General features: G+C 27.7%; 1 protein-coding gene across 3 annotated transcripts; it reads right to left on the bottom strand.

The window, feature by feature from the left end:
• Nucleotides 1-1,662: 1,662 nt before the first annotated feature.
• LOC107455729 (N-acetylglucosamine-6-phosphate deacetylase) lies at nucleotides 1,663-26,277 on the bottom strand. 3 transcript variants are annotated; one of them, XM_043044847.2, is made up of 10 exons: nucleotides 26,170-26,277; nucleotides 24,146-24,370; nucleotides 19,959-20,098; nucleotides 18,361-18,415; nucleotides 14,106-14,315; nucleotides 11,457-11,545; nucleotides 10,004-10,148; nucleotides 7,689-7,818; nucleotides 7,564-7,610; nucleotides 1,663-4,665 (listed from the first exon to the last, which is right to left on the bottom strand). In XM_043044847.2, exons 2-10 carry the CDS (start codon nucleotides 24,348-24,350, stop codon nucleotides 4,475-4,477), a joined length of 1,212 nt encoding a protein of 403 aa, XP_042900781.1. In that variant the 5' UTR covers nucleotides 24,351-24,370; nucleotides 26,170-26,277; the 3' UTR covers nucleotides 1,663-4,474. The 3 variants fall into 3 exon arrangements, with proteins under 3 accessions (XP_042900781.1, XP_042900779.1, XP_042900780.1); XM_043044845.2 differs by having other exon boundaries at nucleotides 25,827-26,200; XM_043044846.2 differs by having other exon boundaries at nucleotides 26,158-26,195.
• Between the last annotated feature and the right edge of the window lie 1,268 nt (nucleotides 26,278-27,545).

Raw genomic sequence — 27,545 nt, 5'->3', positions numbered from 1 at the left:
TAAGAACTTTAAAAATATCATAATTAGGCAGGGTTGGAAAGTTTTGGAAAATTGACGGTTTTAACCTTATTGTCAAAAAAAACAAAAAAACATTTGGCATTGTTTTTGACAATTGCCAAAATTTTTGAATCATGTAAATCGAATGGCGTTTTCATACGCTACGGACGGACGATGCGCCAAAATAGATTGGGGTTGAATAAATTGTAAAAACGTTGAATAGAACAATGTGAACAGTGTCTTTCTGCATAATTCGTAGCGAAAATCTACATGGTAAAGGAAAAATCTCAATTTGGAAAAGGGAAAATTAAGCACTTTTTAAAAAAACCAAATGAAAAAAGAACCTTTAAGAGATATTAAAAAACAAAAATCAAAAATAAGCACCTTTAAGCACTTTTTAAAAACGCTACGCACCCTGTAAATATTTCAAGTAAATACCTTCAAATAAAGAAATAATTTATAGTTAAAAAATATCTATATATTGTGCAATAATTTTATGCTGATGACAATTAAAGTAATCTAGATATTTGTTAATTAAGGAATAATATCTAATAATAATTTTCTGGTCAATAGTGATGTGCTAACAACATTGAACAACAAAACATTTATTTGTTGTACCTTTAAATTGCTAACATACGAAACAACTTGGCTCAAAAATTTTAAATTTTCTTAAGCAGAATTGCATTTTTTATACTCTAAAACTTTTTTTATAAAAATATTCATTACAATGAATTTAAATAGCATTACACTAAGGAAAAAGAAAAAAAAACTTAATTCAATTTTATCACAATCATAAAATATTGAATACTACTTAGTTTCATATAGTTTATAATAATATATTAAACTTAAAAATTATATCTTAGAGTTTTCTTAAGAAAATAACGTTAATTTCATTTCCTATAAACTGATTATTTTTTTTTATAAATGCAGTATATTTAATTTAAATCACTGCAATCTGCCTATGTATTCACTAAATGCAAAATTTATAACATTTCAAAATTTAAGCACTTGTAATGAAAATTTGATTAGTAAAAACATAATAATAATATATATAAATTAAAAAATGTTCATAAAACTTGAGGAGCACCAATCTCTTGTTCTTCATAAGAACAGATACATCGCTTTTCTATCCTAATTAAAGGTACATATAAGCATTGCTCTCAAAATCAAGTTGAATGCATTTTAATTTATGTATCAAGTTAACTTATATTCAATTGCTTGGAAGTTAGTTTTTTTTTCAGAAATGATTTTAATTTTCGATTATTTTGTTTTAGAATAAAAACTTTGATTTGTAAATTTGTAATGTATGAATCGTGGATTTTGGGCTGGGTGAACCCTGATTTAAAGTATCTTTAAGTTTAGAAACTTGATTGAGAAAAAAAGGGGAGTAAGTAGGATTATTTTAAAATAATTTTGGATTAAATCAGTTTCTCAGATTTTTTAATTCCCCCCCCTCTTTTTTTGCAAGAAATTATTGATAAGTGAAATATATGTGCCTTGTTACAAACAGAATCGTTAATAACTCTATTTAACCAGTTCAACACTTTAATTAGTATTGTTAACCCTCAGTAAATTTCCAAAAAATATCATCAATTAAACTAATGTTAAATATGTCATTTAATTATGTAAGAAAAATAACAATGTACTATAAGCAAAATAACTATATTCATCACAAAATATATCTTTATTGTATAAAATTTAGAAATATAGTTACGTTTAAAATTGTATTTCTTATCTAATTACAAAACAAAATAACTTAAAGTTCATGAATGTATATTGCTTATACTGCTTTGAAATGAATAAAATATATATGTATAATAACAATCAATATTAGAGTCAAAAGTAATCCACAATATATAAAAGTGAGCAAAACATTTTTAAATATTAGTGAATACTATATATCCAAGAACATTAAGTTACAGAAACAAATAAATTTATTTAATTTGAATTTTATAAATCTGCAACAAACATACACACACACAAAAATACAGCTGACAAAATTAATAAAAGTATATTTTTGTTTTTCAAAATTTAATCTATAATTCTCACAAGTCAGAAATGTAATGGCAAATAATAATGGCATTATACTGTGTCGATGAAGTTTATTTCTTACGTAAATCATACTTCCTAAATGTTTGCATGGCATATTTTCTATTTATCATTAACTGAAAATTTAGAATTTTTTTTTCTTCTAATGTATATATGAAGCTAATTTTTTATCATAATATTAACATGAGAATTTAAGTTTTTAATGTTCATTGGATTAAAAGTTAAAATGGAGATAGTCATTATATAAAATTGTATAAATAACTTTATTTTTACTTTGCAAAAAAATAAGTTCTAAATGTTAAAAGGTGATTGACATAACATTTCTACTACTAAATTTCACAATTTTCAACTTCATAAAACCACATTACTTCAAATATAGCTAAATCTATATAGAAATAAAAAGTTGCATTTTTCTTATTTTTTTAAAGTTAAAATCATCAAAAACTTCACAAATATTTCATAGCATAGTAAGTTCTAATTTTGTTATGTACTTTACAATAAGGCGGTTACTGGCCAAGAACATTAGTGAACAAAATGTTTTTCAAACAATCATACATAATTTTATGTATTTATAATTCAATAATACAAATGCGTTAAAATTTGGCACAGTTATATCAACATAATAATGAAATGTAGGGAATTAAATATAATGCTGGGCAAAATTAAAGGTCAACACCAGACACAGAGCAACTCAAAATTTTTTTCTTGATAAATAATTTATTAGTTAGTTGCCACTTTCTTGCCAAAAATGCACCATGTGTGCTCAATAACATGTGCTATCAACTTCTCATGTTATTTATTACTTGAGAAATCTGTAATTATCTCCGGAAGATTCAGGTTATTTAAGACTGATTTAAAATTTAAGGGGGACTGAATTGGGTTATCAATGGCTTCATTTGAAATAAAGTTAACTTTAAAATATTTTTTCTTCTTCAAAATATTCAAAAGTAATCCAATGAATATGATTTCAACATTATGATTACAATTATTTCAAATTTATTTTGCAAGGGGTAAGTCTTATTTTTTGTTCATAAACATAAATTTTATGTTGCATTATTGGCTCAAAAACTCAATACCCAAATTTTGGCAGTTAAAAATGTTATGTGTAAGAACTTAATTTCACATAAATCTATTTGGAACAAATTTTTCTTAATTTTGTACTTTGTAGTGCTTCTCAAATTTTGAGAAATGCTTCAAAATAAATGTGTTGCACTAGTAAAATTAACATGTTTTTTTCAATAATTTAATTTCTTAAAATTAATTATAGAATTTTTAATTGTTTAAAAAAGTGGCAACAATCAAAAAGTTAAAAATAGCCACTGGCCGGTAACAATATTTTCTTATTTTGCCCTATACACACAATATAAGCTAAATCTGAAATATATATATGCACACAATGGAACTCCCAATTTTAAGTTTTCAGCTGGACTAGCATTAAAAAATGCACGAAGCGGAACAATGTTAAGTCGCCAAAAAACATAAAAGCATATTTTTAAAAATTTTATAATTACAATATGAATTAGTAGAATTTTTTTTTAAAAATTTACTTGTTTATCGTGTATAGATATTATTTTGACAATATCTTAAACAGTACTTACTATGGTTCGCAAATTTGCTTTTCAAAAATAAATAAATATTGTTATCAGTTTTGTGGGAGTAGCAAATAATATCATTTCAGAATTTTTATGCTTTGGAACTCTTGATCAATTTTGGGTATATTCTTCAATATTTTTTACTCATCTTTGTCATTTTCCTCGCTATCATTTAGAGAAGGCATTAAATCAGACACTGAAAGAATTAAAAAGTAATGGAATGTGTGTTGCAGTTAATACATGCATTATCGATTTCGAAAGATCTTCGGCCACCAAACTTTACTCGCAAGGGCTTATATTCCCATTGGATATGGAGGAGCCTGCTTTATTAAATCAATTTGTAACCCACTTTAGTCGACACTGTCCAATTTTGCAGAAATCAAATTCACAGCTTACAGATCATTTAATTTTGTTTTAATAACACTTTGAAGGTTACAAGAAACAAGAAAAAGAAATTATTAACTAAACTGATGTTTAGTGTAACATTCTTTAAATGACTGGATTGTAAAAAAATTCCACTCGAAAGTTTTTCAATTTAAGCTCTCATCCCAGATTTTTGGTACTCAAAGAGGAAGTGCCTTTTCACAGACACTTTTTAAAGAAGAAAAAAAAAAGAAAGAAATTGTAAAAAGTTAGTGCGAGATTAGTATAATTTTGATCTTAATGAATAAAATGGGAATTTTTTTAAAGGGGTAACGTAAGATCAGGAATAATAACATTAACAGTATCGGCAATTTCCACGAACCAACAGAAAATGACGCAGGAAGCAAGATAACATACAATATGAACAATTTAAAACTGGGATTCCACTGTATATATATATTCCTTTACAAATCTTATTTTGTAAGAAAATCTTTTCCCCATACTTTCTCACCAGCTATATAGGTTGTTTGAACATTCAATTGTTCATCTAAGAGTACAAAATCAGCTTCAGTATCAAAATCAAGGGTACCCTTCTTTGAAGTAATACCAAGTACTTGAGAGGGATGCAGAGTGGCACATTCTAGGGCTTCAACAAGGGTACAACCTAAGGAGAAACACAAAAATTATATTTGAAACATGGTTCATCATATATATTTATATTTGTAAATGGTTTTAAAAAGTTGGATTTTTTCTTCTCTAAATCATATTTTTTTGATTTAAATGAAAAAAAAATTTTTCTTCACATTTATTAATTAAATCTCTGATAAATTGTACAAGTTATGCTCATTATTATGTAAAATTGCATTATTACTTAAATACTTAATATTTTTTACTAAAATAATTATTTCATTACAAATTAATCACTGAATAAAAAACAATTGTAGCTATTACAGCTCAACACTCTTATAAATTTGTGAACACAAAGACTCAATTTATCAATTAAATTTCAAATTAAAAATAAATTATTTTAAATAAGGAAACATAAATAAATTATTCTAAATTACCCTTGCCAGAGCAAGTGTAGATGATTGTATATGTATACAAACTAAATATTTAATAAGTTTTCAATTAGGCACATTTATCTTCACTTGTTACTTTTTTTATTAATTAGTTTATTTTAAACATCAAACAATACTTTAAGCATTATTGAGCAACATAAAATTTTTAATATCAATGAAATTAAACTTTAGGAAAATATTTACTACTTGGATACATGATTTTTTTTAAATCAATAGAATTTTATTTAAGCTGATTTGAATAAATGATTTTAAAAAAAATGAATTGACTTAAAAGAAATAAATTAATTTGCTGACATGATTTAAAACATCTTGACGCTTATTTAAAAAATATCAAATAAAAATTAAAAAAAAAAAACAAATTTACTTTTACACCAGAAAATATTGTAACTACAGTTTAAATGGTTTTTAACAAAAACATACATACTGTGACTATCAAAATCAGCCAACATTATCTAAACTACATAAACATTTTTCTCCATTTAAAAATAAATGCATTTTTAACAGGTGTTAGTTTAAGGCAAGAATAATAGTCAAAAGAGAAATTAAAATGTATTATTTAAAACTAGAAAGAATAGTAACTACTATTCTGGACCAAAAATGATATACTGATGGGATATAATTGGAAAAATTGTGCTGCTATTTAAAAGGAAAGAAAACAAAAAACTTTTAATACACTTGCGACAGTTGATTGCGGACCAAGGGGGTCATTAAAGTGAATACCTGACAATTTTGAAATAAATGATCAATCAAAGGTTGTGCATCAGGCATTTCTACTTCCTGAACGAATGGGTTCTGATCACAGTGCTGATGAAAAATATCCTCAGTGGAAAACGGATTAGAACTGTGGGAGGTTTTGTGATTTTCCTCTTTATTTCACACAAATGCTGGTTAGTTCCATCAAAAAGTCCTATATAATGACTCATTAATCCCAATGCTTCATCCAAGAATTCTTTTGCCTTCTGGGTTGGGTTCAAAATTACAAGGCAACAAAGTTGAACATTGGTAGTTGCAAACTGAAAAAATGAGTTTGCCGTTCAATGATGTTGTAAAAAAAAACATTGACTTTTCAATTTATAATAACCTTGGTTGTATTATGCTTTTCCATTGATATGAGTAGGAGATAATGAAAGGATACCATGGGTAAAAATTTCTAAAATTCTAAAGACAGAAATATGGACAAAAAAGTTTATAAGTAAATAAACAAGATGACTGCTTAAATTTTTATCATTAGATAAGGAGAATAGCTAATTCTTCAATATGTAACGTTAATTAAATCAAATCAAATTTATCTGAATTATTCTCCAATTTGAGGTTTTCATTTTTTTACTTAATCAATTTTTAAATTCTGATGTAGAAAAAATATTTTACTCCTAATTACTTAAACAGTACACACAATTCAATATGAAAAAAAAAATCAAATTTCTCCTATTGTCTTACTAAGCCCATTACAAAAAATGGTTCCACTGAAGCACTATTTATTTATTTTTATATTATTTAGCCATTACTCTTAAAACTTTTCTTGTTCTGTCTTTTTCAGTCTTAAAAGTTTATTAAAAAGCCAGAAATACATTATAGTACTGAAAACTAACATCCCATGAGGACACTAATGATTTTTAATCACTTATGAATGCTAGTAGTAGAAGTAGTTTATTTACATTGAGCTGCACAATAGGATATTATATCTTATAACCCAATCCAGAAGACAAGGGAACTCTTGGATCAAGTATAGGGAGAAATTTACCTTTAAAGGGAGCTTTTTGATGGAACTAATCCGCATCTGCATTACATGGAGAAGAAAACCACGAAAACCTCTCATGGTAAGTCTGATGGCAAAGGGACTTTAACCCATGATCCCTCTACTACTTAGGATATCTCATGCCTGCACGTGGTCCGTCCGAGCCAGATTCGGAATTCGTATCGAACAGCGGTAGCTGGAATGCAAACCTGGTTCATCTCATTGGAAGGCAAACACTCTATCCCCAGAGCCATCACGACTCGCACAATGGACTAATATCGACAGTCTGGGAAACATCACTGAGGATGATCCAAAGACATGCAATCACAATTTTGATCCTTTACTCCAGCTGTATTGGCCAGGTGACCTGCGTGAGAAGTCGAACATTTCACGGTAGAACGGTTTAACTAGGAACAATACCCCATATTCTTGGCCCCTCAGGAGACCTACTGGGAATCATGTCTTAAACAATCAGTCCATTGTGGGGTAAAAAAACTATAACATATAATATATTAAGTGTGCAGATATTGAATACCGAGTAACAAAATATTATGTATATTTAATCTTATTCTCACAATCTTATAAAGGATAGATATTTCTATTTTATCGTATTTATAGTTTGCTAAAAAAATTTGACACCACTCATACTCCTGCACAAATGTTTTTAAATCTGTAACAGTCACAGAAAGACAATTTTAAAAATGACTCTAAATAGATAGATAAAACAAATAGTGTGAGCATATCTTACCAGTGGCTGATAGAAGAAATTTAATACAAAAGTCCATAGTAGCAATACTGTGGGAAAAAAAGAAAAAAAAAGTTAATGGAATAATGAAAAAAAAAAAAGAAACAACAAAAAATAAAGTATTTTACCTTCCACTCAAAGTATCCGTCCCGGCAACAACAGCACGGTCTTCGGTAACAGTCACTGCTTGATCACCTAAATTATAGGTACCTGGTTTCAATCCCATAGCAGATATGGCATCCGTTACTAAAACCAAACCTTTGAAAACAAAAAATACAATGAGTGATAAAATCTGAAAAAATATATTTACAAAGGTTCTATTTAAAATATGCACTAAAAAGCAGAGAAGTAAGTTCATTATTTGAAAATGAAAACACATACATTATTAAAGCTGAAATTTTATGCTTGATTTTCAGTTTCAAAAATTTAATAGAAGAAAAGAGAAATGGATGGGACTTCATTTCCTTTTTTTTTTCTCACGAAAAATCGGCATAATATTGTTAGATCCAGAACACGATCTTGAAACATTTAAGAAAATATATAATTTGATAAATAACTCAGTAATAAATTTATGAATCAATTAAAATAGCATAGAAAATTTTCCTTTCCCATCTTGTATAATGGGAAAATTGTATAAATACTTTTTTATAATATTCTAAAATAATGATAATAATAATGCAATAGATACAGTCCGTCACTCCTTTCAATCACTGTATATTAGGTTATTTACTTTATTTAACATCATGGCCCATATTCAGAAAACAATTAAGTACAAGCACAATGGTTACATTTAGGAAATTGGCAACATTTAGGCCTATATAAATAATACATTTAGGCATATTTTTGCTGAAGCATTGTCGTATTTATTCAAATGTAAGTATGAGATCCTGCTGAGTCAAATAAAAAGATAATATTGATGGATCAATACTGTCTGCTTCAAAATATCTATTACAATTAATTGAAAAAAATTGCACAAATAAATTAAATTTTTTTTTCTTTCTTATTCATTCACTATTTGTTATCTTGCAACAATGTGACTTAATTTTGACAGTCTCATTTGACAGCCATTTGACATTTTTGACAGTCTCATTTACGCAATTCAAAACATATTCTCAAAAACTTGATGAGTTCAATTTATGTTAATATTATCTTACAATAATGTGATATTATTTAACATTTACACAATTCAAAAAACACTTTTAAATACCAAGTTGAATTTATGTAAATTTGAATTATGTATATTTGAATTCTGTTCGAATCACAAACTAATAGCTATGCAACTAAGCTTTTTTACTACAATGATTTTTATAGAAACTTAATGAGCTTTTAAAAAAAAAAACATATTACTCTTGAAAATTCAGAGTTTATTAGCCGATAAGATATCTATAATACAGGTTTATTTAAAAAGACTGACCCATATCAATTAATTTTTACTTCATAAAATGTAAATTGACAGTGAATAGTCTACTCACCAAAGAAATAAGAAAACTAGAAAATTTTGTTTTCCAGTACTTGAGAAATAAAAGTTGCCTAAATGACCACTATGTTGCTGTGATTATTTTGACTAAACGTTAGGTACTTCTGTTTTTTAAACAAGTTTGGAAATCACTTACTTGTTTGTCAGTAAAACGAGAGAAAATTTAGCATTAGTAATTTGTATTTAAAAACTTTGAAAGTTTCTTGTTTCACTACTTCTTTAGAGTGTCTACCACTACAGAAATACAATTACAATTCACTAGAATATATAAGACATATTAACTCAATTCTATGGTGGGGTACCTTCTTATAGATGAAGGTTGACACCGTCGACAACAACTCAACCCACATTGATGAACTTTGGAAGTGATGTGAACACGCCTACCTCGACAGAAACTCCCATCTCGATTTGAACACGCCTACTTTGATGGATTGTCCACATTGAGCAATTGACCTTCTCCTCGCGCTGTTGCTACTCAGTCTCGATCACACGCAACGCCAGCCTGCACACACTCGACTGCTAATGGCAACACAGGAGCACCCACGACCGCTAACTTAATACAGCTCTCACAATCAGCAAAATGTAAGGTGATCTTAATACAGCTCTCCCGGCTTCTCACAAACAGCAATGAATCCACTAGTGGTATCCGTTCATCGAATTCTATCACAGATATAATTCTGGTGGGGGTGTACTGTTGTGTGTCTACCACTACAGAAATAAAATTCCAATTCACTAGTGTTTAAGACAGATTAACTCGATTTTATGATGGGGATACCTTTTCATAGATGAAAGTGGACATTGTCAAAAACTCATCTCCCCACACTTCTTTAATACTGCACTTCATTTATAAAATAATTCAATTAAGTCCATCGTTTTAATTATCAGATATATATTGAGTAAATTTTAGTGTTCATATAAAGAATTTTATAGTTGCTTAAATATAAATATAATGTGTAAGTCTGTTACCTTTAGGATCTGTGCGAAAAGCTATCCTAAGAGCAGCAGGATGAGTGTGTATACCATCTGCAATAAGTCCATAAAATACTTTTTTAGGAGGGAGAATTTTATGGCTTGCAAGTAATCCCACCAAACCTGGATCTCTGTGATGGAACTAAAAAAATAAAAAAAATTTATATCAAGCAATGCAATGAATTAAACTTAAAACAGAATAAATATATTTTCCTGAAAAAAAAAGTAAATTATAAAAGTGTTTTAAAATTGCAGTACTTCACTGTTTAACAAAAAGGACCATATCATTATGCTTGCTACAATTTGCAAATAATAATTTTTAAAAATTTAAGTAGTATAAATTTAGTTTAAAATATAATTTTTGAATAATGCTTAAATGAATGACGCCAGGTGGTAAAGCGGTAGCGCTTCGCGCTGTCGTGCCACAGGTCCCTGGTTCGATCCTCGGGCCGGGCAAGGTTGACTCACCCTTTCAGTGGGTCGATAAATGAGTACCAAGCATGCTTGGGAACTAAACACTGGGGGTTCCGCGTTCGGCTGACCACCTGACCGGAATATCTGCTCCTGCACCCCAGAGCCCAAGGTCAAGAAAACTGAGATGGGAACAGTAGGCATTGGCCCTCTATGGGCTGTCGCACCGCTGAGTTTAGTTAGTTTAAATGAATACCTTCAAACAGTTAAATAAATGGAAGGGAAAAAAAACTTAACATATGATAAAATCTGAATTTACACAAGAGTAACAAAATTAATTTCACAAAAATTTTTCAATTTCGCATGATTACACAGAAGTAAGAAAGACATTTATAAATAAACTCTCAAAAAATAATTATTCAATACAATTTTTAAAAATTAAACTATTATAGAAATCGTTGAGATTTTTAAATAACAGATTAAATAATTTAGAAGAAAATAACTTTAAACAAAGATACAAATAATAAATTAAAATTGGATAAAAAGCAAATTTAAAGGTTAGAATTTACGATAATTTTTACTAGATTTTTGAATAATAAATAATAGTTCGAAAACACTTGGACTGCTTCAATTTGACCAAAAGAATGTTGATGTAAAAAGTAAATAAAAAGAACTTACAGAAGAAATATTATAACAAAGTTAAAAAACATTATAACTTTACAGAAGAAATATTTCTGTTTAATTAAAAAGAAAAAAAATTCAATATTCATAATTTACTGAATAAGAAGATTTTTTTTCCCTGTTTGTTTATACAAACAACTAGATTTAGGTTATTTTTCATTAAAAGATTTAAAGTTAAAATTTTGCTGTTATTTATACAGTTTTATAAGAATATAAATCTGAAAATGAAAATAGGGTTTTAGAAGTTTTTTTAATTACATAATCATTTGTATTAGACTTAGGTTTTCAGCAGTTATAAACTGTGCTGAATCAAAAATAAAATAGATGAAACTGGTTTATTTAAATAATCACAACTTACAGGAAGCATCGCATTAAACAAATGTGTTATAAATGAAGCCCCATTATTTGCTGCTTTTTCACTTTCAGAGAGGTGACAAGCTGAGTGACCTATAGAGTGAATAAAATATATTAAATAAATTGAATTATTGATAAATAACAGGCATAATGATACCGCCAGAGCCGCTGCAGAATTCAATCGCGATTCAGGGAACAGTTAAAAATCTCGTACTTTTCTAGTTCCAAAATTAGGATCATGGAAATTTTGAATATATCTCATAGCTTGTAAATAACTAAAGGAAGGGTGTAATAAATATTTATTTATTAGAAGTCATTGAATAAAATTCAATTCTGGTTTTTTTCTTTTTGTTAAAAAAAATTGCATTTTGAGATTTAAAAGTCAAATTATTTGCCAATTCTATAGTCTCATAAAAATTTATAGGGTATCTGCTACATTTAAGATTTTCAAATTCATGACTTTCCATGATTAATTCCAAGAATTTTTCATGACTTAACGAAGTTAGTATTTTCACCGACAAGAACGCAACAATAAATTTAAAAAATCATTATAGTAATATTTATTGAAATGATAGGTAGTATAACCAAAACTGTTATACTCTGCATTTTCATATTTATAGATTTTAAATTTAAAAAACAGAGTAAAGAAAGAGTTGAAGCAATAAAATAGCTGAAAAAATACAAAAGCAAAAAATTTTTTCTCTTTTTTTTCTGCAGAATTACAATCTAAAGATACTTTTTTTGTTCATCAGAAAGGAAAGAAATACTCCTGATTTTTCTCTTCTCTTTTCGGAATAAAAGAAGTCGCCAATGACTGGCTTGCTTCAGCTAAAATTTTAAATTTATAAAATAAAAAATAAATAAAAAATAATAACAAAAATTCTGAAATCACAGAAGTTTAAAAGATAATTTGCTCTAGAAATGTTTTTTCTTTCATTTTTTTGAAAGAGCAACATAATTTTTAAAGAGCCCGATAAAAACATTTCATATTTTAATCAAATATGACTGTGAGTGGGGATTTTGTTACAAATTCAGATATTCGGAACACCATGAAATTAGGGGGTGGGGGATAGATTCCATTTCAAAAATAAGATTTTTCGTCGACCTATATCCATGACTTTTTTAAAAAAATAGTTAAAGTCAGGATATTTCGTGACAAATTGTGTTCAATACTGAAATTAATGACTTTCCATGACATTCCAGGTGCGCGGATACCCAGGGTTGCCACAGAAAAAAATGAACAAAATAGTTGCCTTTAGTAGCCTAAAACATGAAAATAGTTGCCTAAATAAGAAAAAAAATTCAGCAAAAATAAGGCTAAAATTTTATTAAATGACTTAATTGTCATATACTATGATCCATTTAGTCAAGTTGGTGGCAAATATGATATTTTTTCTATGAACTATTCGCGTAAATATTATAATAGCACGTAAATATTATGTATGGTGAGTTTTTGTGAAAAGTGATGACTCAAATTCGAAATTCACGCATTGTAATATCGCATTAAAAATTGGGATTTTAAAAATCATGCAGAATTTTGTAACAATAACCATTGAAAAGGCGATTGAGAAACGAAATAGATTTACGATAAAATCTGTGCAAATTGAACACAATAAGAAATGATGACTCAAATTTGCAATCTAAAATTTTGTATNAAAAAGTCGCCAATGACTGGCTTGCTTCAGCTAAAATTTTAAATTGATAAAATAAAAAATAATAACAAAAATTCTGAAATCACAGAAGTTTAAAAGATAATTCGCTCTAGAAATGTTTTTTCTTTCATTTTTTTTGAAATAGCACCATAATTTTTAAAGAGTTTGATAAAAGCATTTTATATTTTAATCAAATATGACTGTGAGTGGGGATTCAGACATTCGGAACACCAAGAAATTGAGGGGATATTCTATTTTAAAAATAAGATTTTTTGGCAACCTATATCCATGACTTTTCATGATCTTTTTAAAAAAATAGTTAAATTCATAACATTTCGTGACAAATTTTGTTCAATACTGAAATTCATGACTTTCCATGATTTTTCATGACTTTCCAGGTGCGCGGATACCCTGAACTTAGAAATAATTTCATATTTATTTTATTTAAGAGATTGTGCCATAACAATAGCATTTACACAATCTTAATTCAAAGGGCCGGGATAGCCTGGTCGGTAGGGCACTGGGCTCATGTCCATGCCCAGAGTTTGTGGGATCGATCCAGGACGGCTGAAGACTCCCCGTGTAGTAAATGGTGACTGATGCACGTTAAATCTGTCGAGTCACAGAGTCCTTAATGTTCCCATAACAAATCATACCTCTGGGGCTAATGATTCAGGAGTTTTTTTGCGTGCTAGATTGGTTCAAAATTACAAGGTTACAGAGTCGAACCTTAGTTGTCATCAACCCAAAATTGCGTAGGCTGTTCGACGATGGATATAAAATAAAATATCTTAATTCAAGTAAAAAGAAAGTGTGAACAGGAATACATTAAAGTAAAAAAAAACATTTAAATCCTATCAAAAGTTTTAGCAATTGGTAAATTCAGAACATAAACACACAGAAAAAAAATTGAAGAGTAAATAAGGTTGTATTCATAAATTAAAATTTTAATTGTTCCAGAACTAGTAATAGGATTCTACAAGAAGAATAAAATGAAATACCTAATGAAACAGTGACTCCTCTTTGAACAAGCTCTTTGATTACTATATTATCAGGATCGAGTTCAGGTGCCAAAGTAATAATGCGGATGTTATCTAAAGTACCATATGTCTTTATGACATCCTCAATACCATTATCTAAATGCCTGATATGTTGGACAGGATGAGCTCCTTTCTTATCAATATTAATGAATGGACCTTCTACATGAACACCTACAAAAATTGTTGAATTAGTCACTTAATTGTTTTAATAATACAGTGCCATACTTATTTGCGTAGCTTTTAAAGGGAAATTTGGAAACTAAGAGAAGAAAAAGTAAATTAATTGTTTATTCATAAAGTAAAATAAAAAATTATATACAAAACAAGAAAAGAAAGGGAAAAAGAAGAGAAAGAAAGGGCATTTAGTTTAAAAATTATGTAAGTAAACAATTATAAACAAAAATGTATTGAACTAATTTTAAAGTTCAAATAAATATTAAAAAATAATATGAAAAAAATAGAAATTTTTAGAAACATTTATTAAAAGGACTTGTATTTCAATTGATATTGTTTAAATATTGTCTTAATTGAGGAAACTTTGCAACAAATCTTCATTGAAAGTTACTGTATGAATAACATTATAAATTAAAAAATAATATAGTTAAAAAATATTTTATAGTTTTAACTTTAAAAATACTTAATTATACTATTTACTTTAAATAATTAGCAATTTCTTGAATTTATTCCAAACAAGTTCAAACAAACATGATATTTGTCATCTATTAATAAAAAATTATTATACACAAAGAGTTTTTGTTATTTAACTGTTTTATTATATTTTAAAATTAATTATTAATTCATAATTACCTAAAGAATTTTTTATTGTTCGTGTTATTCTGTTTAAGGGTTGAATTAAATAATCTGCTTTAAATCAAGGTTTGTCAGATTTGTTAATGCAATTATATGACACTTAGCATATCAATTAGCTCATTAAACAGAAGGGATAAAAACTATTTTAAAAATGAAAAAAAAATTCGATTACAAATGAATAATGATCTAATAATTGTTCCACCCGAATGATTACTTAAGTTGATCATGGGGGTAAAAAATGCTCTTCATATATCATGTTTAGAAAGTACACTGAAAAACTGCATTAAAAGGATGTCTTGAAACTAATACTCTTTTTTCAAATGTTTGCAGATGAGTGAATAATCCTGTTCATCTATTTTAAATGAATCCTGTTTATCTTAAGATTTTATAAAATGAACTGGTATTTCTTTTTACTATAGATTCTTTATTAGAATCTACTTTAACAATAATTTGAATTTTACCAAAAAGAGAATCTACCAATTTAATTTAACTAGTTTAATTTATTTTAAGTTCAATAGATAGTACTACGTTTTTCTTTCTTATATTGTAACAAAATAAAGTTATTAAATTCTGTTTTTTTTTTTTAAATTGCATTTTTAAAAAGTTTTTTCCAAGCTATTAGTATATTATTTAATACACTGTTATATGAACCGAAAATAAAAATAAATTAAAATTTCTTTTTACATGAATTAATTATTAGTATAATAAATTAAGTGGACAATTTAAATTTATGATTTAATTATTGAAGACATATTTGGTCATTGCATTATATGGTTTTTGTAATATTAAATACATTGTTTTCAAAGGATTCTTGTTTTAATTATAACATGCGTAAATATATATATACATATATACAAATAACATACATAAATATAAATGCGTAGTATATATATATATGTAAATGAATGTGTGTCTGTCTGGGTGTCCGTTATAGACTCCTAAACTGTCAGACAGAAAGCAATGAAATTTGGCATATAGATAGTTTCAAAATCTGCATATTATTATTGACACTAAAGCTCAATTAATATTGATAATTTGTATTAATTGAAGTAAAATAAAATAAGCTATACGCTCAAGAGCCAAGCTCATTGAAGAAAGATTAATGGGAAATTTGTTTGTGAAAACTGTAAAAAATTCCCATTCACAGATGACGCTTAATTCACAGGTATCACTGATGGTAATATGTACTACTGGTATTATGGTAATTGACAAATTGGTTCTGATAAGAATTCTATAACGGGTTATCAACAGTTTCAGAAAATATTTTTTCCAGTGGTATTCAGGGTTTAAGCTGAGTCTAAAAATTCATTAGCAAAAAAGCTAAAATCTGAAAAAAAGTTTTAGCAAAATGCTAAAATGCCATTAGGCTTATAAAATTACTTTATATCAAACAAGTACTGTAAGTTATCTGACAAAGAATAGCTTAATGTACAAGAATATCAAAAAGAATACCTATNTTCTTAAGGGATACAAAAATAAAATTTTAAGAAAAAGTATTTTGTGAAACTACCGTTTTTCTTAAAATTGAATTTGTGAAACTACCGTTTTTCCTAAAGTTGAATTTGTGAAGGTACCGCTAAACGGTAGTAAATTCGGCCTGGACAGACCCCTGAATAAGTATCAAATATACTTATATAGGTATGAAATATTATATTGATACATTTGGTGATTTTTAAAACTGCACCAAGCAGTTCTGATACCTGTACTTTGGAATTAAGTGCTTAATTTAAGGGGAATTTTAATTATCATGAATCGGCCGTGAGCAATAGCATCATGCCAAGAGATGTTAAATACATTTCATCTTTATTCAATGGCATGAATTACAAACAACAAGCTTTGCTTACCTCAATAATATAAAGCCATCGAAGATAACAAAATATAACATTAAATTAAAATTATTTTAGCTATATTAATTGAAAAACTTGGTGGAAGAAACAGGTTAATGACATTTGTAGGGGAAAAAAAAGTTGCATCTGAACTATTTAATTTTCAACTTATTAGAAAGTGGGACAAATATTTCTTTGTTTTTATTTATTTACCGTGACCTAATTTGAAATAAAAATCATACAAGCATACTGAAAATTGATGTAATTAGTTACGTTGAAATTTAAGTGAAAACAAAAACAGTTCTGTTGCATTAAACATACCCGTATTTAGTCCGACACTTTTTTTAAATCTTATTAATTCTAATTCATTAATTCCCCTAAAAATATCACTTATCTGGTTCTTCCAAGTTTCTAAATTGTGTCGATATATGATTTTCAGTTTGATTTCATAATGTTTCTCAATACTGATTTGCTTTTTTTAATTATTTATTTTTAAATATTCCCTAGGGAAGAATGGGTATTCAGCTAGTATTTTAATACATCTTTTGTTGTTTTATAAATTATCTGTTAAAATTTAGATATTTAAGATAAAAGTTTTTAAATAATAATAATTATAAAAAAGAAGAAAAAAAATTTTTTTTTTTGANAAAAAAAAAGTTTTTTTTTGAAAAGCTTTTTTTTTTTCTAAACAGAATGTATCAATTAAAAATTAAGATTTTTAGTATGAAGTTCCCTTAAACAAAATATGAGATATTCAACTTTGATGTCATTTTTTTTTTTAATTTTATGTAAGAATAATTATTGCAGTAGTGGTAATGGTCTGTTGTACATAAGCATTATTGCATTTATAAATCAATGACTGTTTTATTGAGAAAGAATTAAAAATTAAACATCTATGGCCATAAAAATGAAAAATATCAAAATTATAGGCTGTTCCCTTTATGGGGACAAAGAGATGCATTATTAAACATTGTGAAATTTTTGTGTAAATTAATAACAGTCAGAGTGAGAGGCGAAACCTCCAGTTCTCATGCCAAGAATTTTAAATAAGCAGTGACTGTATTGTTCCCAATGGATGCTTATGAGTGGTGATTTATTGAAAGCCAAAAACAAAGCCAACCCTGCACTATGAGTATTAAATTTGAAGTAATTCGACTATAGCTTAATCACCAAAAAGACTGTGAGAATATAAGCCTATAACTGAAACATTTTTGTGGTTAGTGAACAAAAGTAATTTAATGTTCAATTTTGTCAAAATAGTGAATTAATGGGTTATACATTTGTATTGAATTAAAAAGTTAGCCGTTACATTGGTTACTAAGAAGAGAATAAAATATTTATATGGGCTTTTTATAAAATGTGATAAAAATTAAATAATTGGTTTAATTGAATTAAAAAATGACATTCATAAAATTTATAGAGATTTTAAAAGCTAGGAAATCTGCAACGCCTATAATGGCATTGCAACAATTTTAGTCTTTTTAAATTCCTAATTTCAAATAAGAACTTGAGCAATTCATATTGTACAATTGATTAAAATAAAACCTACTTTTAATAAAGAGTGGCTTGAATTGACATACCCAATATCCCTGCGCCATGTCTACCACCTTTTTGAGTTTTTATCTTTGGTATTATCTGCAAAATTAAAGAAAATATAGAATTACTGATGGTATTGTGTTTTTTGTGACTTAAAAAAAAGAAACCATAGAAAGTAAGGAATTAAATGATTAGCAAGGTTTGTGATTTTTTGATTTAAAAAACTTTATAAATGTTTAATCAAAATTAAGTTAATATTAAAACTATATTATAACAATATTTCAGAAGCTCTAACTACTAAAAACAATTTTTCATTATAATACATAGCTTTGAATGCATAGCAACCATTTTGAAAAAAATGCATGATTCAAATTTAAAGACTAGATGAAATTGAGAATTGAAAGAATACTTTAACCATCAATACAAAGTTTCAATTAGCAAACCATAATTTTAATTTAAAATTGTGATTTCTTTTTTTTTTTCTCTTGATTTTTAAAATGACAAAATAAATGAAACTGATTGTGTTTATAAATGTAGTCAATAATAAAATATTTGATCAACAACATATATAACAACAACATATCAATAATAAAATATTTGATCAACATCAATAATAAAATATTTGATCAACATCAATAATAAAATATTTGACAAAAAAATATTTGATCAACATATTTTAAAATTAAAATATTAATTTTTAATACTACATCAAAATAGATAATTTAAGCTAAATTTTTTTTTAAAAAAAATCTATGTACTAAAATCTATTGGAATTTTTTGCACAAAATTTCTTTATAGAAAATCTGATAATGTCAAAGATACTGTAAACATATTATGAGAAAAAAATACTTATTGATAAAAGAGACAGCGCAATTCTAATTCTGGGTTATTTAATTTAATAACATAGACATTTTCATTTTGTGATTTGAAATTAATGTACACAATATTAAGGATAACATAAATACAATATTTTGTTTGTAATTTGTTGCTAAACTGTATAAAATGAAACAAAAGTTTTCCAGCTTTCTCATTTCTTAAGCGATTGCACAGTTTAGATGGTACTGTACTATCAATATATATACTAAAAAAAATCATTTGATTTAAATCAAGTTGATTCAAATCAGCAAATCCTGTTGATTAGTATATAAACATTAAATCTAATTTTAAAAAAATGGTAAAATAGTATGGAAAAGAACAATAAATATATTAACTATAGTAAAAATAGAAATCTAGTTTTTATATTTATTTACATTATTACAGTTTACATTTATTTTAATAAACAGCAAGAGCCCAGGTTACATCAATGCTATTGTCCATTTCTTGCAAGACTATTCAACATGGTACTATGATAATTGTCAGCATGAGTAACTTTTTCCTGAGAAGAAGTCTATGAAAGAATTTCATACACTGTACATACTGTTGTTAATACCATGTTAAATGGAATCTGACAGGAACTGGACCATTGCATTGACACAATCCTGTAGTAATTTGAAAGGACTATAGATAAAATTTGAATTTCTTTTCTGTATGTAGTGCAATGCTCCTTTTTGCTGTATTTGCTCTCTAAAAACTTGACTGGAATTATGAATAATGTAATACATACAACTAGGCAGAAAGATATATATCAAAAATGTAAATTTACTTTATGATATTGATCAGGAGATGATGTTATAACAGTGGGACAAAAAGAGGTCACACCATGCTGAAGAAGATTTTTAGATACAGCATCAATGCTGCTAGACACATCCTTTTCAGGATTTGAAAAATCATAACCAAACCCACCTATAAATAGAAATATTTAGTATTAAAACAATACATAAAAATCTAAATTAGTTAAATTTAAAAGCAATATCAGTGTATTTTTTATTGGCAGTGGTAAAAGTAATATTTTTTACATATTTTTTTTATTTACATAAACAATTATATTAGAAAATAGAACATATAAACAAAGAACTAATTAAGTATTTAATACTTTTGGACACTTAAACCCCTTTGCCAGCAAATAAATATGATTAAGAGCAGATTATTGTTTTGAAATGGGATTTTCTTAAAGATGCTTTGAGAATTTATAGTTCATAATTAGCTAAAATTTATAAACAATTTAATTGAACAATTATTAAAAATAAAACATAGTATAATTGAAATTATATTATTAAGTAAAAAATAGTTTTACACTAATAATACATAACACATGAAAATACACAATTGAAAATGGAATAAAAATGTATCATAATAAATTACTAAAAAGGTAGGACGAATGGAGAAAAAAAAAATCGCAAAATAAATTTCACAGATTTTTTTTTTCTCTTAAAAAAAGAATGACAAAATAAATAAGGTTGCTTTAGACATTACCTACAGGTAGACAAATATTTAAACACAAATTAACTAAGACATTTATTAAAAATAAATTGAACTACGAGCAGGCATGAGAGTGAGGGGAAAAAAGAAGAAGGTCTGAAAATATCGATATACTCAAATTATGAAAAAAATAAATAAAACAGCTTGTGAAACTATTTTTATCTAAAAGACAAAAAAATTAATAAATTTTTTTTTTAACTGTATGTGTACATTGACAGTCCAACCAACTGTTAAGCTTTGAATGTAAATCGTGAATAAAGAGAAAAAATAATAATAAAGCAAAACAACAATGTAATATAGAAATATGAAAAAATAGACATTTTACAAATAATTATCTTTATTTATATTCTCTTCTAAAGTTAAGAAATAAGGAAATTCCGCAGTCAGAAGAACCTCTTGTCTATATAAGAAAATGCTGCCTGAATTTATATTATACAGTTTTTCATTAGCATATTTTTTTAAAAAAATAATTGCCCCAGGGTTGATTCTCTCCAGACAAAACAGAATATTCCGAGATTTTAAGAGTCAGATTTAAAGATTTTTAATGATTTATATTTGCAGGTTTTTAATTGTAAAATTTAAATTAACATATATATTAATTTGAATTAATGATGAAAACAAAAGCATCACATGTGGACCATGTAAGATGATTTAAAAGTATTTGCATACTTCTTCGACTTCACGGGAGGATATGAACTATCCATGTTTCCTGCGTGAGTGAGACAGTAGGAAAAGAAGTTAACATTGAATTAAGTGAGAGGGGAAATTTGTAGCAAAAATTTTAATGAGGAAGCTTTGGTTAACCAAGATGAGATTCTTTTGCCTTCACCGAAGATAAAACTTAGTTTGGTAAAACAATTCATGAAAGGCAAAGAAGGAATGTGTTTTCCCGAATCATAAATGCGTGAAAGAGAAGAAAAGTATTTTTGTAGGACAAGATATTCAAAACATTTTGAAGGACGAAGTATTTTAAGCAATTATGACAAAAGTTTAAAAGGAAGCGCGGAGTTCCTTTAAAGAAGTTGTCAATAAATTTTTGGGAAATAATAAAGACCTCAACTTCAAATGAATTATACAAAATGTGCTTGGAAATTCAACAACAAAAAAATTACAATGTTCTTTTATGTTTTGTCAAAAGTTCACTTTCAGGTGTGTCATTTGGACATTTTTAAAAAAAATCTTGGTGCAGTCATAGAGGAACACAGTGAAAAATTTCCTCAAAACATCAAGCTGATGGAATGGAAATATATTGTGCATGTTTTTCTTCCAACAAAATGTAAGAATATCGCCCATAATATTAGAATAAAAAATATTATATTCAATAAAAAAAATCTACAATTTCATTTTTATTCAAATAGGGTTTTCTACACTTTTTCTCAGTAAATACAACTGTTCCATTACTTTAAATTAGTAACAGGTACAGCTGTTGGTTTTAGTAGTATCTTGCAGAAGAATAATAACGCTAGAGAGGATCGTTGCAGAAAGCCCAAAAAAATTGAGTCACAGGGCTTGTGCCTGTGATGCAGACAATGGTGCTGCACAAGCAAAGAAATTAACAGGAAAGTAAGATAAAATTAGGCAAAACATATTTGCAAATGTTCAGTTGGTCCCCACAATCAGCAAAAACTTTAGAGATTTGTCGGTTTGAATGAGGTCTGAAATCAATAATCAATAAGTCACTTGCAATACATGTGATTGCAAGAATTCTTCTAACTGAATCCAGCTCAGTAAACATGATGCGGACATATGAGTACAATATAATAAAATATAATAAATAATAACCGCTTTCCCAATATAAGGACGTCAGTAAGCTGAAATGGATTGTGCTTGAATAAATAATGAAAATGTTGAACAATATATTATGGAAACCACACTTTATTTGGAATTTAGGACTGCAATTGGCATGATTAAGAAATAATTTTATTTTGGTAAAGAGAAAATGAAGCACTTTTTACAAAAAACCCAATTAAAAAATCACCTTTAAAGGCTTTTAATAAACAAAAATAAACACTACACACCCTATGTAATTTATTAAATGACAAGTAAGTTTTGCTAACTGAAAGTTATCAAAATATTTGCAATAACATTTAAAGCTATGAAAATCAATAAAAAATTTTAATAATCTAATAGTAAAATGCTTTGTATAAAAATTTTAATTGACGATTTCTCTTCAAAAAAAAAAAAAATTAGTTGATTTAAATGATATTTCAGTCCATATTAAAAGATGTTACTAGCACATTTTCAACAGCTAGTGTGCAATTCAATTAGTATTATTTTTTTTTAATAAGTTAATGGAGAGAATTTACATAAAAAATAACAATACAAAGAATGTTAGATTGTACAATAAGAATAAAATATACTATTTTGGGACAAAAACTAAAACATGAAACTGAAAATAAATAAAAAAGGGCAAACTATCCCTTTACATCGATTGCAAGTATGATAATTATTTTAATGGTGACCTGATTCAAATTTAAGTGGTCTGGGATCACCCTTAATTTTGAGCACTGCTAAGATTGGTTATTTTCTAGTCTATGGCTGAAAAATGCATTATTTTTATCTCTCCTCCCAAATCATATTCCCTAACAATTCCAGGTTTCCCTACAATTTTTTTCCTATTCTCCAGTTTTGAGAAAGAATGAGTACTTCAATAATAGTCAGGGTATCTGCTACATTTTAGATTTTCAAATTCATGACCTTCCATGACTAATTGCAAGAATTTTTCATGACTTAACAAAGTTACTATTTCGTCTGACAATAACACAATTTAAAAAAAACATTACAATAACATTAATTGAAATGATAGATATAATAACCAAAACTGATACACTCTGCATCTTCATATTTACAGATTTTAAATTAAAAAAAATAGAGTAAAGAAAGAGTTGAAGCAATAAAATAGCTGAACAAAATACAAAAGCAAAAAAAATTTTTTTCTCTCTGCACAGAATTATATTCTACAGATACATTTCTTGTTCATGGGAAAGGAAAGAAATATTCCTGATCTTTTTGTTTTCATTTTGAAATAAAAAAATTCGCTAGTGACTGGCTTGCACCAGCTAGAATTTGAAATTGATCAAATAAAAAAGAATAATAACAAAAATTCTTAAATCACTGAAGTTTAAAAGATAATTCACTCAAGAAATGATGTTTTTTCTTTCATTTTTTGAAAGAGCACCATAATTTTTAAAGTACATGATAAAAACATTTCATATTTTAGTAAAATATGACTGTGAATAGGGATTTTGTCACTAATTCAGATATTCGGAACACCATGAAATTGGGGAGGGGGGTGAATTCCATTTTAAAAATTAGATTTTTCGGTGACCTAAATCTATGAATTTCCATGATTTTTTTTTAAAAAAAAATAGATCATGACAAATTTTGTTCAGTACCGAAATTCATGATCTTCCATGATTTCTCATGACTTTCCAGGTGCCCTGTATATATAAGTAGCAAAAATAAACATACCATTTATTTGTAGATCTATAAATCCAGGTACAATTAAAGAGTCTTTGCAGTCAACTTTGATGTCAGCCACAATCTTTTCATCATAAAACACAGGTTCAGGATTTATAATCATTCCATCTCGAATCCAAAGATCTTCTTTTATGATTGAAGAATTCCTTAAGATTCTGCAATTGTGAAACTGGAAGAGCTTACCAACAAAATCCATTTCTTCCCCTTTTTCTGAAGCTAAAATAGTCAATATTAATTTTAAATAACTGCACACTGTAATAATTATTTGAATACTTAAATGCATAACAATTAAATCAACAAGTAAAAATAAAATAATTTTTTTGATATTTTTATTAGTTTTGTCAAGCTTACATAAACTCAGACAGTGGTAAGAGAAACTCATTTCTTTTTGTAGTATATACTGTAACCTACATTATTATAAATGCAGATAACCAAAATTACTTTTTTTCTTTTAAAAAATGTAGTAACTACAAACTTTTTGAAACGTTGTCGCCATTTTCAGAAGACAAAATTTGCTTTAGAGCTTAATTTACACTGATGTTTAAAACTGTTTTGCACATTAGAATTGCTAATATTCAGAATCATGAGGAATTATTTAGAAATGATGAGGAATTATTAAGAAATATTTATTCATAGTTATATTTACAAGGCCCAGATTGATATTCTAAACAATTTTAAGTAATTTGCTTTCTTAACCTCCAACTTTGTATACTGTTTCTGACAGTGAACATTTAATACCAGAAAGTTTTAATATATTTGAAATTTCGCTAAGTGTTTAATTCCTCTATTTTCTCTAAGAAATTAAGGACATCAAATATTGCAGAACAAAATATGTTTCCTTTCATTATTATTCTTTTAGCGTTTAATGACATATGAAAGATTTGATTGAAGTAATAAATTAGCTCTTATTTGTAACGGCTAGATCAAATATATTATAAATTATTTACAATGTCTAAATTAAGGAATAGTCATTATACATAATTGCTTAGGAATTATTAAAAATCATTTATCACTTTGATCATAATTACTGTCTAATATACATACCAATTACTGTCTAAATATTATTGAATACGTATACGTATCCAGTAATAATTACGCACATGTATCCAGGGACGTATTCATTGGCAAACCCGCCTAAGAACTACACTAATCAGATTAAAAAAATGAGTTCGTTTGAATCTTGTTTCCTTACTAAATTAAATTTAAAAGTAGTAGTCAGAAATCGCTACACTTTTGTAAATTACTCATTACACTACTTTAAAAATAAAATAGTAGCGACTACAATAGTTCTTCGCTACTCTGAACCCCTGAGCTCGACACTAGAAAACAAAAGTTTCATATAAATATTATGCGAGTGTTTAGCTACATTGTTTTTTTTACATAATAAAGATTAGTTTCAAAGTAATAGATTTGCGCTTTTTTATTGAGTCCTTGTAAATGATGTGGTAAAACTTTCAAGTGAAATTTCCGATCCTCTATATGATTTGTACTATAGAACAAATGCATTTGAAGATTACGAAGATTCAAAAGGACTATTATAGTTCTTTAATTATAAATGAAGAAAGGAAAAAAAAAGAATAAAACTGTAAAATGCTATCATTAAAAACTCTAAATAAATATAAGTTTACTAAATACTTTCGAAGGAAAGAAAGCTATAAAATACAAATCATACTATATATTTATCAACAATGTTCTTTAAACGACAACAACAAAGGAGGCAGCACAAAAAGACTCGTTTGTAAAATTTTCATTAAATAAAACAATTTATGAATAACAAGTTAAACCTAGAAATATTTTGAAAATTAACATAATTCTAATCTTTGCATACAAAGATTAGACTAATTCTACTTATTTTAGTAGCCAAGATTCTGATGAGTTCAAAGTTCAGATATAAGAAGAGTTTTAAAGGCTATTTCTGTGTGAATAAATGATATTTATAAGAAAGAGGATTCAATTTAGCGACATAGTCAACAACAAAACAAAGGCGTTAAGGTCAGCATAACCTGGATAGTTACTTGTGTTGACAATCTTTTCAGCATCTGGTTTGTTGTTGTTGTTGTTGTTAATTTACGTCGCACTAGAGCTGCACAATGGGCTATTGGCGACGGTCTGGGAAACATCCCGGAGGATGATCCGAAGACATGCCATCACAATTTTGATCCTCTGCGGAGGGGATGGCACCCCCGCTTCGGTAGCCCGACGACCTGCGCGCGAAGTCGAGCACTTTACGGTAGCACAGTTTAACGAGGACCAATACCGCACACCCTCGGTCCCTACGCAGACTGATCCAAGTGGTCACCCACCCGCACACTGACCGCAGCCAGTGATGCTTGACTTCGGTGATCTGCTGGGAACCGTGTCTTTACGATCAGTCCACTGCGGGACCAGGAATATTTTCATTGGTGGAGAAAGAATATAGTTATGTAAATTGGCAGGTACTTTATTAACGTCGCACTAGAGCTGCACAATGGGCTATTGGCGATGGTTTGGTAAACGTCCCTGACGATGATCCGAAGACATGCCATCGCAATTTTGATCATCTGAGGAGGAGATGGCTCCCCTGCTTTGGTCGCCCGACGATCTGCGCGTGAAGTCGAATACTTTATGGTAGAACAGTCAGAACCGCGCAACCTCGGTCCTTCGCAGGCTGATCAAAGTGGTCACCCACCCGCACGCTGACAGCAGCCAATGATGCTTGATTTCGGTGTTCTACTGGGAACCGCGCCTTTGCGATCATTCCACTGCGGGACTGGAAAAAGAATATAGCACACGTGAAGGCGACAAATTTCTTCGCTGAGCAACCTTGTGATTTCTATAGTAGCCTAATGTTACAGTTGTTGTATTAGGAAACTGAATCGCTTTCGAATAGTGATCGAATAGGTTCGAAAAATCGAATCGAAGAAGTGCGCTTAAGTTACAAAAGAATATAAAGTAAGACTAAGCAACATGCTATCACAAAAAAAGATGGAATTTTAAAGAAATGAGTAATCATTGCAATTGATGATGTTTGATATTTTTTCCTAAAATGTAATTTAACGGAAACATTTAGAGATCAAAATATGAAAGAAAGACTGTGTTTGAAACTTAGTCTTTTGACTAATAAAAAGAACTGTGTTTGAAACATTGATGTTTATATAAAAATTATTCTAATTGTTGTCAACACATCTAAATACTTGGACACGCCGCCCTTCATTGAAAAAGGGTGTGCACCCCTACATAAATAATAAAAATATTTTTTTATAAAATATTTTTTTAATTCTCTTAGATAAAATTAGCTCTTAACTTTACTTTGAATATAATTATTGCAAGAAAGTGAGTCATTTTTTCATATTTTTAAGATTAATTTAATTTTGATGTAAGTTGGTAAATGTATACAATGTTCCAGTTTAAT

The sequence above is a fragment of the Parasteatoda tepidariorum genome, chromosome 2 (genome assembly GCF_043381705.1).
Source record: "Parasteatoda tepidariorum isolate YZ-2023 chromosome 2, CAS_Ptep_4.0, whole genome shotgun sequence".
NCBI lineage: Eukaryota > Metazoa > Arthropoda > Arachnida > Araneae > Theridiidae > Parasteatoda > Parasteatoda tepidariorum.
This window is presented reverse-complemented; position numbering and strand designations above follow the sequence as displayed.

Excerpts from the sequence above, each read along its gene's own strand:
- LOC107455729 (XM_043044847.2), bottom strand. The coding sequence starts at position 24,350 with ATGGATTTTGTTGGTAAGCTCTTCCAGTTTCACAATTGCAGAATCTTA. Across the intron at positions 14,316-18,360 it reads ACATGGCGCAGGGATATTGG|GTGTTCATGTAGAAGGTCCA; the intron begins GTATGTCAATTC and ends CAATTTTTGTAG. Across the intron at positions 10,149-11,456 it reads TGTTTAATGCGATGCTTCCT|TTCCATCACAGAGATCCAGG; the intron begins GTAAGTTGTGAT and ends TTATTTTTTTAG.